General features: G+C 38.2%; 1 protein-coding gene across 1 annotated transcript in view; it reads left to right on the forward strand.

The window, feature by feature from the left end:
- The window catches only part of Stx6 (syntaxin 6), a 52,939-nt gene that overhangs the window by 9,897 nt on the left and 27,032 nt on the right, over nt 1-16,010 (forward strand). Inside the window, exons 2-3 of the mRNA XM_074047311.1 lie at nt 9,736-9,905; nt 13,778-13,872. Of these exons, the coding sequence (XP_073903412.1) occupies nt 9,736-9,905; nt 13,778-13,872 (265 nt within the window). The remainder of the gene's footprint in view (nt 1-9,735; nt 9,906-13,777; nt 13,873-16,010) is intronic.

Here is a 16,010-nt window from a genome sequence, read left to right on the forward strand (position 1 = left end):
GTCTAGCTAGCCAGTGGGTCTTGAAACCCCTCCCTAACCTTGCCTGAGAAAGTAGTGTGAAGGAAAGAAGACAGCATGTCTTTGTTCACCCTCACAATCTCAAGCAGATGGTATCATTATACCCATTTTATGAATTGACTTACTTGAAATGCCAGGTGATCATCAGAGTTTAATTCTAGGTGCTTACAAGTGATTCTACCTAGAGAGGGTGATCTCATTAGTTAGTCTTGCACATTGTTAGGTGTGTCTTGTGACTCTTGACACTATTCAGAAATCATAAGTTCTTTAGGAAATTCTGGTTTTCATTAATATTTGGCTTAAAAATAAAATTTGCTACCAGGCATGGTAGTTCACACTTGTAATTCCAGCACTGGGGAGACTGAGGCAGGGGGATCGCAAGTTTGAATCTAGCCTGGGATACATAGAGTTCCAGGCCAGTCTGGACTACATAGTGAGATATTGTCTCAAAAAAAACCAAAACAAAAATAGCTCTGGCTACCTGGACGTGGTTCATACTGAGACTGAGTCAAGAGGATCTCAGGTTCAAACCCAATCTCAAAAAACCAAAGGGAAAAAAGGCTTGTGATCAGTGTTGTTTTCTACTACCCATTTATTCCTCTTCTTCCTCCTTTTTTTAAATTAAAAAAAAAAAAAGAAAAGACAATCTTCCAGATTCTCTTTTCTATATTTCTTTCAGCAGTACTGGGTTTTGAATTTGACCTTCTTGGAGGTTTGTTTATTTTTCTGTTTTTGTTTGTTTTATTGTTTTTGGTGGTACTGGGGTTTGAACTCAGGGCTTTGCACTTGCAGAGCAGGCACTGTACTGCTTGAGCCCTACTCCTCCAGTCCTTGTGAATTTGGCCTTGCCTAGGCAAGCACCTACACTTGAGCCACTCCTCAGGCTAAATGTTGCTGGAAGAAAGGTGGGAGCTGTTGCATGCTTTGAGAGACCTCTTTGACTGCTATTAAGATAGGGTTCCTGGATACATTAGGTTCTGATTTTCAAGGTCTAAGTGAGTGCTGACAGTGACCACCTTTGCAGTCCTTTAAACATCTGCTTTAGAAATGTAAAATAAAGGCTATTTTGTCTGTCTTACGTTTGTGCTACAGAATGAAAACCAGAAATGAATCCTGTCTTAAAATCAAGAGCTTTAGAGTAGAATAAACCAAGTCACTGATCAGGCTTGCAAAATGGTAAATGTTATCCTGGGATTGCTTTATAACATTCTTCTAATTACTGCCAGTTCTTTCCTGCTTCATTGGGACACACTCAGATGCTTTAGTTCTTGCATGCTGAAGGACTTCTTGATTTCACATTTAGCACTGTTAGAACCCACCCACGGCATACTCCCTTATCTCAGTCTGAATGTCAGACCTTGCAGTTCTGACAGTATCATCTGGGATCACAGGGATCCCTGCAGTCCTTTCACAGAAGAACCATCACTAAAAACCCTTTTATAAAATAATCAAATGTTATTTGTCTTTTCTACCTTGTTGGCATTTGCACTGATGGTACAAAAGCTATGGTGTGTAAAACTGGTATCTTAGCCTAAACCAATACAGGGTACCTCACTCTTCTCATGGTTGTTACATTTCTTAATACACTGTAGGCACAGTGAAAACAAAGACACAGGGTCACATTTGCTTGAGGACTGATAGAATGGCTCAAGTGGTAGAGTACCTATCTAGCAAGTGTGAGACTCTAAGATCCCCAGTACTGCCAAAAAAGAGAAGACTATCCTTCTTGAAACAGTAAGAATTACCAGCTTTTTAGAATCTTCATCCTCAAGCATAGTTTCCTTCATATTTTTAAAGTTGTAATTTACCTACAATAAAATTCTCCCTTTTAAGTGCATGTGTCAGCAAAATTAGATAAATTTATAATTGTGTAATTACAGCCTCCATAAATGGGACAGACTTATCGCCCCTATAAGTTTCCTTATATTCCCCTCCCCCTTTTTTTTTTGCCCTCCTTTCTAATCCAACCCCTTGCCCCCATGCCAGCACCAGGCAACCAACCACTGATTTTTGTTTCCTGACCCTATAGTTTTTGCCCTTTCCAGAATGTTTTATCAATGAAATCATATGGCCCTCTGAGTCTGGCTTCTTTACTTTGCATAAAGCCTTTGAGATTCCTCTTTTTTTTTTTGTGGCACTGGGGTTTGAACCCAAGGTCTTATGCTTGTTAGGCAGGTGCTCTACCAGTTGAGCCATTCCACCAACCCAAGATTCCTCCATGTTGTTGTATGTATCAGTTTGTTCCTTTTTATTGCTCAATACTATCCCATTACACAGATGTCCCATGGTTTGTCCCCTATTCTTTAGTTTAAGAACATTTGAGTTGTTTTCAAGTTTTGTCTGCCTATTAAGAATTAAGATACTATAGAAATGTCTATACTCCCAAAAGTAATCTACATGTTTAATGCAATTCCCATCAAAATTCCAATGACATTCATTAAAGAGATTGAAAAATCTACTGTTAAATTTATATGGAAACACAAGAGGCCACGAATAGCCAAGGCAATACTCAGTCAAAAGAACAATGCTGGAGGGATCACGATACCCAACTTCAAACTATATTACAAAGCAATAACAATAACAACAGCATACTACTGGCACAAAAACAGACATGAAGACCAGTGGAACAGAATAGAGGACCCAGATATGAAGCCACACAACCATAACCAACTTGTCTTTGACAAAGGCACTAAAAATATACAATGGAGAAAAGACAGCCTCTTCAACAAAAACTGCTGGGAAAACTGGTTAGCAGTCTGCAAAAAACTGAAACTAGATCCATGTATATCACCCTATACCAATATTAACTCAAAATGGATCAAGGATCTTAATATCAGACCCCAAACTCTAAAGTTGATATAGGAAAGAGTAGGAAATACTCTGGAGTTAGTAGGTATAGGTAAGAACTTTCTCAGTGGAACCCCATCAGCACAGCAACTAAGAGATAGCATAGATAAATGGGACTTCATAAAACTAAAAAGCTTCTGCTCAACAAAAGAAATGGTCTCTAAACTGAAGAGAACACCCACAGAGTGGGAGAAAATATTTGTCAGCTACATATCAGACAAAGGACTGATAACCAGAATATATAGGGAACTTAAAAAACTAAATTCTCCCCAAACTAATGAACCAATAAAGAAATGGGCAAGTGAACTAAACAGAACTTTCTCAAAAGAAGAAATTCAAATGGCCAAAAAACACATGAAAAAATGCTCACCATCTCTAGCAATAAAGGAAATGCAAATTAAAACCACACTAAGATTCTACCTCACCCCTGTTACAATAGCCATCATTAGCAACACCACCACCAACAGGTGTTAGCGAGGATGCGGGGTAAAAGGAACCCTCTTACACTGTTGGTGGGAATGTAAACTAGTACAACCACTCTGGAAAAAAATTTGGAGGCTACTTAAAAAGCTAGACATTGATCTACCATTTGATCCAGCAATACCATTCTTGGGGATATACTCAAAAGACTGTGACACAGGTTACTCCAGAGGCACCTGCACACCCATGTTTGTTGCAGCACTATTCACAACAGGCAAGTTAAAACAGCCAAGATGCCCCACTACTGACGAATGGATCAAGAAAATGTGGTATTTATACACAATGGAATTTTTTGCAGCCATGAAGAAAAATGAAATGTTATCATTCGCTAGTAAATGGATGGAATTGGAGAACATCATTCTGAGTGAGGTTAGCCTGGCCCAAAAGACCAAAAATCGTATGTTCTCCCTCATATGTGGACATTAGATCAAGGGCAAACACAACAAAGGGATTGGACTTTGATCACATGATAAAGCAAGAACACACAAGGGAGGTATGAGGATAGGTAAGACACCCAAAAAACTAGATAGCATTTGTTGCCCTCAACGCAGAGAAACTAAAGCAGATACCTTAAAAGCAACTGAGGCCAATAGGAGAAGGGGACCAGGAACTAGAGAAAAGGTTAGATCAAGAAGAATTAACCTAGAAGGTAACACACACGCACAGGAAATCAATGTGAGTCAACTCCCTGTATAGCTATCCTTATCTCAACTAGCAAAAACCCTTGTTCCTTCATATTATTGCTTATACTCTCTCTTCAACAAAATTAGAGATAAGGGCAAAATGATTTCTGCTGGGTATCGAGGGTGTGGGGGAGAGAGGGAGAGGGTGTGGGAGAGAAGGAGGGGGTGTGGGAGAGAGGGAGGGGGTTGGGGGTAAAGGAGGGCATGGGGGAAGGGGGGAGAAATGACTTAAACATTGTATACACATATGAATAAAAAAATACTATAGAACTTTGCAAGTTGTTCTGCGAACATAAATTTTCATGTCACCTAGGAGATTGTTGGGTCATGTGTTAAGTGTACATTTAATTTTAAGAAACAACCACACCTTTTTTCCAGAGTGATTGGACCATTTTGCATTTCACCAGAGTTCCAGTTACCCCATCATCTTTCCAGCATTTGGCATTGTCACTTTTTTAAAAATTAAAAATAAAAAGCCATTCTAAATATGTAGTGATATCTCATTGACAATTTAATTTGCACTTCCCTAATAACTAATGATATTGGGCATCTTTTGAAGTGCTATTAGTCATATGTATGTCTTTGGTAAAGTGACTTTAAATATTTTACCTATTTTTTAAGTGGGTTTTTTTTTAACTGATTTTGAAAGTTTTTATATTTTGAACACAATTCATTAGTCAGATACATAATCTGTAAGAATTTTCTCCTTTAGTGGACATTTTAATATATTCCATGGACAAAATGGGAGTGTACATAAAAGCATTATGGTGTGAAATAAGATGGCTGTTTTGATGAAAAGCTCTCTGTAACCCCCCCATCAGAATCTCATTTTTCCTTGAGAAAATTACTGATAAAAGTGCTTGCTTAGATTTACATGTTTTTTCAAGTCTCAAGATTATCTATTAAAAAGAATTCTTGAGTTGTTTTCTCAAAAATGAGTGAGGTAAGCCTTCCACTTTATGAGAAACGAAACAACTGACATTTTTATCAACAACAATTAGAGGCCTCACTCCCACCCCAATTCTGGGGATTAATCCCAGGGCCCCATGTATTCTAGGCAAGTGTTCTACCACTGAGCTACATTTCTAGACAAACCTGCTTTTTCTTCTTCTTCTCCTCATCCTCGTCCTTTTCCTCTCTTCTCTCCTCCTTCTTCTGTAGATCAGCATTCCTTAAGGTTTTCTGATGAGATTGGTGGTGATTGTAACAAATAAGACTTTGGATATAATATAATGAAATAAGTTGGTGTTTGGAAGTCTGAGATACTTAGTGAACTCTTACTTCCCTGACTGTCCCATGCTGGTATGAAATCATTTATGGGTAAAAGAGATCCATTCAAAGTGCAAGATGGACCAATGAAGTGTAATCTATGAGAATTAATAAAAGTTACTTAATACAGTTTCAGATTCCATATTGCAACAACCTTTAAGAAATACCATTTGTCAGGTTTCGTACTGTCGAGTTATCTGCAGTTATCTTAAAAGACTATTAAAGTTCTCCTCATTCCTACTGTGTATGTAAGACTGGAGGCTTGTATTCTTCAACTAAAGTGTTTAGCAAAAGACAATGTAGAAGCAGGTATGTGACTTAGCCACCAAGTAATAAAGAAATTTGCAGAAATGTACAACACTGTCACTTGTTCTCACTAATTTTTTTGTTTTAGAATTAAAGAGTATTACATTAACATGTAAATTCATTTTAAATGTCTGTTTGAATTTCTGTTATGGTAAAGGGTAATAGGTAAAGCCCACATTAGTCCAAGTTCTTCAAACAAGTTTGCAAACTGCTGTTGAGAGTTTAGTTCTAGCATCATCATGTGCTGGTGATGGAGAACATGGCACATCCTAACCAAAGATTCTTGGTTTGAAACTTCAGGTTCTTGAGAAGGAAGGTGTTTTACTTTAGAGAATTTAGAAATTTTATATTCTTTAAAATGAGAAGCTTTTATGGTAACTTAACACTCTGTTTTCTGTTATGGTAGATGATACTTATACTTAAAAATAAACAAAGTACCTTCACCAAATTAGTCAAAAACCCTAATAAAGTATAAAAATAGTAGATTTATTTTACATTTCACTTAATTCCTACCCCCCCCCCACCCCATTGTTTTTGTTTGTTTTGTCTTGTTTTTTGCAGTACTGGGATTTGGAGCCAGTACCTTGCACTTGTTAGGCAAATAGCTCTATCATTTGAAACATAGCCCCAATCTTTTTGTTTGTATTTTGTTTTTGCCGTAGGGTCTCACTAAAGTTACCCAAGCTAACCTTGAACTAGCAGTCCTCTTGCCTCTGTATTCCTAGTAGCTGAGATGACAGGCATGTGCCACCACACCTGCCTACCCTTCCCTTTTATCTTTTTTTAAATTTTAATTTTACTATTTTTTATTGTTTGTTCATTTATTCATATGTGTATACATTGTTTGGGTCGTCTGTCGCCCTCTGCCTACACCCTTCCCCACCTTGCTTCCAGGCAGAACCTGTTCTACTCTCTTCTCCAATTTTGTTGAAGAGAAACATAAGAGATAATAAGAAAGACATAGCATTTTTGCTAGCTCGAGATAAAGATAGCTATAGAGAGAGATTCCTAGCATTGCTTCCATGTACATGCATATTACAACCCAAATTGGTTCATCTCTACCAGACCTCTTTACTGCTTCCTGGTCGCCTTCTCATAGTGGCCTCTGTCAGTTTAATATAATCATATTTGCTCACCTACCATGGGTATAGCACCCACATTCAAGTTTTAGGTTTCCTTCCCTTTCCCTATTTCTCCTGTGCCCACTTTCCCTTTAGAATATGACCCATGCAATTGTTTTAGGTCTATAATCTGTATATGAGGGAGAATATATAATTTTTTGGCCTTCTGAGCCTGGCTAACTTTGCTTAAGATGATGTTCTCCAGTTCCATCCATTTACTTGGGAATGACAACATTTCATTCTTCTTTGTGGCTGAGTAAAATTCCATTGTGTATAAATAGCACATTTTCTTAAACCATTTGTCGGTAGAGGGGCATCTTGGTTGTTTCCATAACTTGGCTATTGTGAATAGTGCTGCAATAAACATGGGTGTGCAGGTGCCTTTGGAATAATCTGAGTTGCATTCCTTTGGATATATCCTTAGGAGTGGTGTTGCTGGATCATATAGCAGATGTGTGTTTAGTTTTTTAAGAAGCCTCCATATTGTTTTCCAAAGTGGTTGTACTAGCTTACATTCCTACCAGCAGTGTATGGGGGTTCCTTTTCCCCCACATTCTCGCCAGCATTTGTTGTTAGTGGTGTTTTTGATGATAGCTATTCTAACAGGGATGAGGTGGAATCTTAGTGTGATTTTGATTTGCATTGCCTTTTTGGCCACGGATGGTGAGCATTTTTTCGGCCATTTGAATTTCTGTCTTTGAAAAAGTTCTGTTTAGTTCAGTTGCCCACTTCTTTATTGGTTAATTGATTTGGGGAAGTTTAGTTTTTTGAGCTCCCTGTATATTCTGGTTATCAGTCCTTTGCCTGATATATATACCACCCCATTCTGTGGGTGGTATCTTCAGTTTAGACTATTTCTTTTGTTGTGCAGAAGCTTTTTAATTTCATATAGTCCCATTTGTCCATCCTTCCTCTTAGTTGCTGGGCTGCTGGAGTTCTACTGAGGAAGTCCTTGCCTATACCTATTGCTTCCAGAGTATTCCCTTTTCTTTCCTGTACTAATTTCAGAGTTCTGGGTCTGATATTAAGGACTAGTACAGAGTGATAGGCATGGATGGATCTAGTTTCAGTTTTCTGCTGGCAGATAACCACTTTTCCAAGCAACATTTGTTGAAGAGGCTGTCTATTCTCCATCATATGTTTTTGGTGCCTTTGTCAAAAATAAGATGGGCATAGCTGTGTGGATTCCAGGTCCTCTATTCTGTTCCACTGGTCTTCATATCTGTTTTTCTGCCAGTTCTATGCTGTTTTTATTACTGTGACTCTGTAGTATAGTTTGAAGTCAGGTATTGTGATACCTCCAGCCATTGCTCTTTTTGCTCAGTATTGCCTTGACTATTGGCGGTCTCTTGTGTTTCCAAATGAACTCTAGGGTAGATTTTTCAATCTCTGTGATGAATGTCATTGGGATTTTGATGGGAATTGCGTTGAACATGTAGATTGCTTTTGGTAGTAAAATTTTTACTACCAAATTTTTACTATGTTGATTCTACCAATCCCTGAGCATGGGGGATCTTTCCACCTTCTGTGGCCTTCCTCAGCCTCTCTCTTCAGAGGTTTTTAGTTCTCCTTGTAGAGGTCATTTGCATCCTTGTTCCGTTTACTCCTAGGTATTTGATTTTTTTTTTGAGGCTATTGTAAGTAGAATTGTTTTCCTATATTCTTTCTCAATTTGTTCATTGTTAGTGTCTAGAAAGGCCACATTGCTGAAGTTGTTTATGGTGTCTAGCAGTTTTGGGGTAGAGTTTTTTGGGTCTTTGAGGTATAGGATCATGTCATCTCCAAATAGGGATACTTTGACAGTTTCTTTACCTATTTGTGTTACTTTTATTACTTCTTCTTGCCTTACTGCTTTGGCTAGGAATAGAATTTCTTTTTAACACTGGAAGTCTGAAGGCTGACTTAAGGAACAGTGAGAGGACTGCCTAACCCATAAACTAGATGTGAACATCTCTTCATAGATTGGTTGTTGGCCTTATAGTTCCCTGTTTGATTCTGTCTGGGTCCAGTAGATATATTATTTCTTTAACATTTAGCCTTTGAGCTCTTACTACTATGCTAAAAATCTAAATATTGTAAGATGCTTTTCATAATTTTTGTTAGTGCTTTCTCTTTTCTTGTCTGGTACTTGAAATGTGAGAGGGAACAGGATGCATGCAGACTCTATCTTAAAGCCATAGGCACCAGACACACTAACCATCTAGAACACATTTTTGTGCTGTTCCAGAAGAATTGGTTAAGAAATTATAAAAGGATCAAAACAGTTCTCTTAGTTTGGAGCAACTGGAGTTATTATCTTTTTATATGAGAGACCCTATGACCTAACACTACTCTTTTGGCATTTTTATTCAGTAGTGTTAGAATATAAGATTTAAGTGTTGGATATTGGCCCAGTGGTTGGGGGAATGTTCTTAAAACCTTGCAAATAGATCATAGCACTTACTGGTCTAGTCTCACACTCTAAACAGGAAAAACACTATAGTCTGTTGGACAGCATTTTTTTTAAGTCTAGAAAGTAGATATATTTAAAACTAATAATGTTTGGACATCTAATGAGATTTGGATTTTAAAATGTCTCAGATTAAAATCCTCAATCTATAAAATAAAAGCTATGTAAGAGTAACCCTTTCTTTGCCCCTTCCAGCGCCCAGGACTTTTTCATCTGAATATAAATTACTGTGACACCTAGTAGAAGCAGTGGAATGTTAAGGGCCCTGTAGTCAACTTGTGGAATTGCTGCTTTATATTACTTTTATCTGTAGTCTGTTCAGAGAAGAATTAAATTTGCTCCCCTCAAACATCTTGGTGTTAGAGCTTCTTAAATAATGTCTATTTTATTCTGAGAATCTGATGAGAACAAAATATTTAGTTTGTATATTCAAATTTTGATGCTTGTTCATGAAGAGCCACCTTCTGGGGGAACTGTGGTTGCTGAGGCTGGTGTATGATTGTTCACTTGTTCATGGGATATGTCATGTGTGATTTCTTCTTTTCCTTCCCCTTGATTACAGAGAGGTACAAAAAGCAGTCAACACTGCCCAGGGATTGTTTCAGAGATGGACGGAGCTCCTCCAGGACCCCTCTGTAGCAACAAGGGAAGAAATCGACTGGACCACCAACGAGCTGAGAAACAACCTCCGTAGCATAGAGTGGGATCTGGAGGACCTTGATGAAACTATCAATATCCTTTTCTGTGATGCCTGTGCCACTTGGGGTACATATGCAAACGGAGAGGTTTTTATCCATATGTCTCAAGTACATAAAAAAGGTATTTCCTTTATATAATCAGTTGACATTGCTCTTATTTGTACCATGACACATTTAAAATAATTGCACAGTAAGCTAAGGTAGAATAGCCTAGTTCTTCTACAGCATGTAACAGTCTTACAGTATGGAGGCAGCATAGTGCAGTGGTTGTGACTTTGACCCTGGACTGCTGATGGTCAAGTTCTGGCTTCACCACTATGAAGGTAAAAACAAATTTTTTTCTCTCTACTCTCACACTCAGTAAAGTATTTCTGACACCGTATTATGTGTGGGTATTTCCCCCTACATGACAAGCAATTACCCAACAGATACTAGGAGTCCTATAATTCAATTCTGACGCTGTCTACTTGGAGCTAGCATCTGATCCCATAAGATCCCCATATCTGACGCTGTCTACTTGGAGCTAGCATCTGATCCCATAAGATCCTCAGATGCCAGTCCCAAGCTCTTAAGTTCTAACCTATGCTTCTGAGCCCCCACCCCCTTCAGATTTGACTAATTTGCTAGAGCAGCTCACAGTACTCAGGGAAAAACTTTCGTTATGATCCGCATTTATTATAAAAGCTATTACACGAAATATGCAAGTGGAACAGCTTCTTAGAGTGATGTATGGGAGAACGGGCATGGAGCTTTCATGCCCTCTTCAAGAGCACCGCTGTCTAGGATCTCCACTTGTTCATGTATCTGGAAGCTCCCTGTCCATTTGAGATTTTATGGAAGCTTCATTACATAGGCATGATTGATTTATATCATTGGCCATTGGTGATCAACTTAACCTTTAGACCCTATCCCTTTCCCAGAGATGGGAAGGGACTGGAACTGAAATTTCATACTCTGTTATCGCAAAGTAGGTTCCCATCATGACCAGCCCTTATTCTATAGCTGTCTAAGACCTTCCAGCCTTCAGTCATCTCATTAGCATACAGAATGACCCTTAATCACTCTAGAGTTTCTAAGGGATTTAGGACCTATGTGCCAGTAATGAGAGGCAGAGACCAAATATGTATTTATTATAGAATCACAATCAGTCACTAACTCTTTGCCTTTGAGCACATTCCTAAACCTTTCTGTGCTTCAGTTTCCTTATCATTAGAAAGTTAGGATAATAAGAGTACCTAGGTCATAGGATTGTCAAAAGAATTACACGTGTAAAGAACTTAGAATGGTGCCTAGTGCACAGTAAGCTTCTATGAAAGTATTAGCTCTTGGGCTGGGGTGTAGCTCAGTGGTATAGCACTTCTCCAATCTAACGTTCAAGGCCCTGCATTCCACCCCCAGCACTGCAGGAAAAACCTCAAAACAAAAGTATTAATGGTCATTATTATATAGATCAATATTGTACATAAAGATACAACCAGTGTTATACATTGGCAATTAGATCAAAAGAAAATCCTTTTCTTCCTTCTGTTTAAGAAGTTATGTTAAAATGCTGTTGTCTGGACTGGCGCATAGCTCAACTGGTGGGGTGCTTGCCTACCATGCACAGCATCCTGGATTCAATTCCCAGTACTGAGACAGGAGGGGGTGGGGAGGGGAAAGAAAAAAAAAGACAGTATTTATTGGAGAGTAATCTTGTACATGAAACTGTATTTAATAAAAATAGATATGTTATGTTAATTCATGCTATTAATGTTTAAAAGAAAAGTCCGCTGGTCTGACTGATGAACCAGAGATCTGTTGAAGCTGAATTATGTGGCCTTTTTTCATCTGAAAAGCCCATTTAATCAAAACTTCAGATGTGCCAGTTGCATGTCTGAGTTCTATTTTGTTTTTCATAAAAGAGATACAGCATTCAGGAAACCAGCTTCTATAAGGATTGCTCAATAGTTAGCATAAGTTCAAATGCAGTTGATATGTAGCATGCTTAATTTCTGTCATAGTGATCTGAGGTACCTTTTTGAGTTATTAAAAGACAAGTATGTTCCCTAAAAAAAAGTAAGAGAATGGATGGATCAAAAGTACAGTTACTAGAAGGTACTTCTTCCCAAACAGGAGGGAAGTAACAAAGATTGGGGAACTAAAGAAATTGTGAGGGCCAAGTATGGTGGTTATATCTGTAATCCCAGCACTCTGGAGAGTGAGACAGGAGAATTGTGAGTTTGAGGACAACCTGGGCTACTTAGTGAGTTTCAGATCAGTTTGGGTCACTATAGTGAGACCCTGTCTCAACAACCAAACAAAAAAGAAATGGTGATGTATAGAGAACAAAAGTTTTAATAGGTACCATTCATTCTGCAAAAATTTCTTGAATATTCTATATGCCAGACATTTTTGGTTACTGAGATTAGATTAATAACTGAAACAATGTACCATCTCTCATGGAATTTAAGGTGGAGAACAGATATTAATCAAACAATGACACAAATATATAATTGCAGAGACTCTAAGAGAGTACTGAGGTTTTTTTAGTGTCTGACTTAAGGTAGTTGGACCATGCTAGAGGGTACAAGGACCAAAGACAGCTTCTGTGATGAAGGCTTGATTTCTTTAGATTAAGAAGGAGAGCTTGAGCCCTGGGCCAGTGGATCACATCTACAGTCCTAGCTACTTGGGAGACTGGGATCTGGAGGATTATAGTTCAGGGCCAGTAAAGGGAAATGGGGGTTGATATTCTTGAAACTCCATCTCAGCCAGTAGCTGGGCACAGTAGAACTGTGCCTGTCATCAAGCTAGCACACAGGCTGAGATTAGAAGGATCACTGTTCCAGACCAGGCTGGACAGAAAAGTTGGTTTTTCTTTTGGTGGCACTGGGGTTTGAACTCAGGGCTTCACACTTGCTAGGCAGGTGCCTTTACTGCTTGAGCCCCTCAGGTAGCCCTTTTTTGTGGTGGTCATTTTTCCAAGATAGGGTCTTGAGAACTATTTGCCCAGGGCTGGCTTCGAACTGTGATCCTCCTGATCTCTGCCTCCTGAGTAGCTAGAATTATAGGAATGAGCCACCAATGCCCAGCCCCAGGGCAAAAAAGTTTTTGAGACCCCATCTCAGTGGGAGGGAAAAAAAGCTGGGCATGGTGGCATCCTAGCTGTGGTGGGAAGCCTAAAGTAAGATTGCAGAAGTGAGACTTCTTATTCACAAAATAACCAGAGCAAAAAGGGCTGGGGATTTGGCTCAAGGAGTAGATTATATATATATATATATATATATATATATATATATATATATATATATATATAATTGAGCCTCCTAGTAGCTTAAGGGGAAGTATGTTGGAATGGCAATTGTAAAAGGCTTGCCAAAAGCTGTCTGTCACGAGAAGAATAATCAGAAGTCAAAATAGTATTGGTGTTGGTAAGCATTAGGAAGGTCCTGGCTCACCTATGCTTAGACAGCTACAGATTTGTAGTAAACCCAGTCAGCAGGGGCAGTGTGTATGTGTGTGTGTGTGGCAGGGGGGTTGCTGAACATCAAACTCAGAGCCTTATGCATGTAAGACAAGCAATCTAATACTAAGCTACAACCCCAACCCTTGGTTTTTTGAGACAGAGTCTTACTATGTATCTCAGGTTGATGCCTCCACATACCAAGTACTGGGATTACAGGTGTGTACCACCACACCTGGTTAGCAGGAACCATTTCTTAACTTGACAGGTCATCTCTCTGTCTTGGAGCAAAGAGATCTTTACATAGGTATGGACAGGCAAATTTTGGGATGTTTAGTGTCAAGTTGACTGTGTTTTCAGAAAGTTTAGGGCAGTTTTGATTGCTGGCATATGAATGATTCTGTGGTTTAACAAGTTGTCAGATTTTTGATAGTGAAATTGCTTAACCTTGACTTTTGACCCACGCATAGTTGAAGCAAATCCTAGGAAATTCAACCTTGATGCAACTGAATTGAGCATAAGAAAAGCCTTCATTACAAGTACTCGGCAAATCGTCAGGGTAAGGAATATGATCTTACTGTGTTATCTGTGTAAGAAGTGCCTACACTTCTTAGAATTCGTTCCCTTAATTGTAAACTAGTAAGTTGACTCTGAAACCACTTTTTAGTGTGAATTCATTGCTGGTTTCCCACATACAACTTCTCTGATTGACAAAAAAATGTTTTTAGTATTGGGTGACTTACTAGAGCAAAAATAAAACATTGAACTGCTGCCTTCAGAAGCATACTGTAATAGTGTGATCCTACTTGTCATATCACTAATAATGATCATTTTTCCTTAGTATACTATTGTAAAGCCATTTGGTTTTGTGATTGATTGGCAGTCCCTTGCATTGTTGAAGAGTAGCTCTTCCTGGGTTTGGATGGTGGCTGCTTCTACCATCTGAATTGCTTCTGGAAATCTTGCAGCCCTTGTTATTGACATTGTCATATATAACTTGACAGCTTCTCAGGAGCTATCCAGAGCAAGCAAACATCTATCAGCATGCCAAAAAAAAAAAAAAAAAAAAAAAATCCAAGTGGATAAATTTTTAGTCCTGAATTATTTTAGAGTAATACCCATTTAAGTAAAATCTTGCATCATTAAGATATGTTTTGTATTTTGAAACTATATGGCTAAGCCATTCAATTAGCATAACTAGATATAAGAGAACCAGCTGTCTTTTACATATGTACTAGAAAGCAGCTTCCTTGAATAAAAAGACTTGGGATCAGACCAGTACTAACATATGGCAGGAACCTTAGTATGTGTTTGCCAAAGACTTTCTATCATGTGATTTCCTCTTGAAATTATTTCAAATGGTAAATTATCATTGAACTTTATATACTCTTATTTCTTGTTTTGTTCAGTAGTTGCCTTTCTATATACTTACGCCAAAATTGTTTATAAATAGGCCCACATTTGATGAGGGCCTATTTCTGATGTTATGTGCCCTATCTAGACAGTATTTAGGTTAGACCCTCCCGATTAATAGCCAGTTCAAAATGCTAATCTGGTAAGCCCTGATTTTAGATGATGTATTTTTTTGTATGCTGAATAAGTCCCCAGTTAATTTTTAATAAGTGTAGTCTTCTCCCTTCCTTCATTCCTTCTTTCCTTCTTTTTTTATAATAAGAATAGGTTTTCTGAAGGATACTGCTGTCAGTCCTAATGTTTAATGGTGCCTTGCAGTAAAGCATATATTCTTTAATCATTATATTTATTCTCAATCTACTCTTATCAGTGGGATTTTATTTAATACTGCTCCAAAATTTTGATCTACTTTATTTTTAAAACAACTTGTGCCAATTACGCCTTCTTCTTAGGCAGGGGGAGTCAGTGGTACTCTGAACACCTTTTTTTCCCTCTACCTGAAGAAGTAAATCTTCCTGTGTGACTTCTCAATTAATATCCATTCGCCATGGGCTTATTAAGCCTCCCTTGTTTAAAGAGTCTTCTGTATGATTTTTAAGCATCTTTGAAGTTTGCAGTTTTTACTAAGTTTTGCTGGTAGTTTTTACTGAAGTAAGCAGAATACTCTAGTTTTTTTGTTTTTTGGTGGTGCTGGTGATTAAACCCAGGGCCTTGCTCATACTAGGCAAATATGCTACTACAGAGCTACATCCTCAGACCATCTTTGTATTTTTGAGGTAATCATTTTTACATTTGTAAAGTCACCCTATTAGATTTCACATATGAGGTTTGTGTGTTTTGAAAATGCATTCCAGAAGTGAGTTTGGTACTTTTGTAGTGTAGTGTATTTAGTTTTGCAGTATGTGGCAGAGAAAAATGAATAAGGGATCTGGAAACCTGAGTTACAGGCTAAGCTGTGACCTTAACAAATTTTAATGATGATAAGTCAGCCTCTTCTTCTCTGGATCTGTTTTATCAGTGATTTTTTTTTTAAACTAACACTCTTTGACTTTATTTTTAACTTTCAAAAGGAATCAAACTATACCTGCTCCACTCTTCCTCCTTCCAAAAAACCCACAACTGGTTTCAACCCAAGAATTTTTTACAGTCATTGGGATGTGAGACTTAAGTAGGAAGCACTGGGATTTATGTTTCATCCATTCAGCTTGGAAGACTGTGATGAAATGGAAACAGGAGCATAAGTAACCAGGGCATTTGTTGTTCTTTTGGCAGATGAACCATATT

The sequence above is a fragment of the Castor canadensis genome, chromosome 11 (assembly GCF_047511655.1).
Source record: "Castor canadensis chromosome 11, mCasCan1.hap1v2, whole genome shotgun sequence".
Lineage (NCBI taxonomy): Eukaryota > Metazoa > Chordata > Mammalia > Rodentia > Castoridae > Castor > Castor canadensis.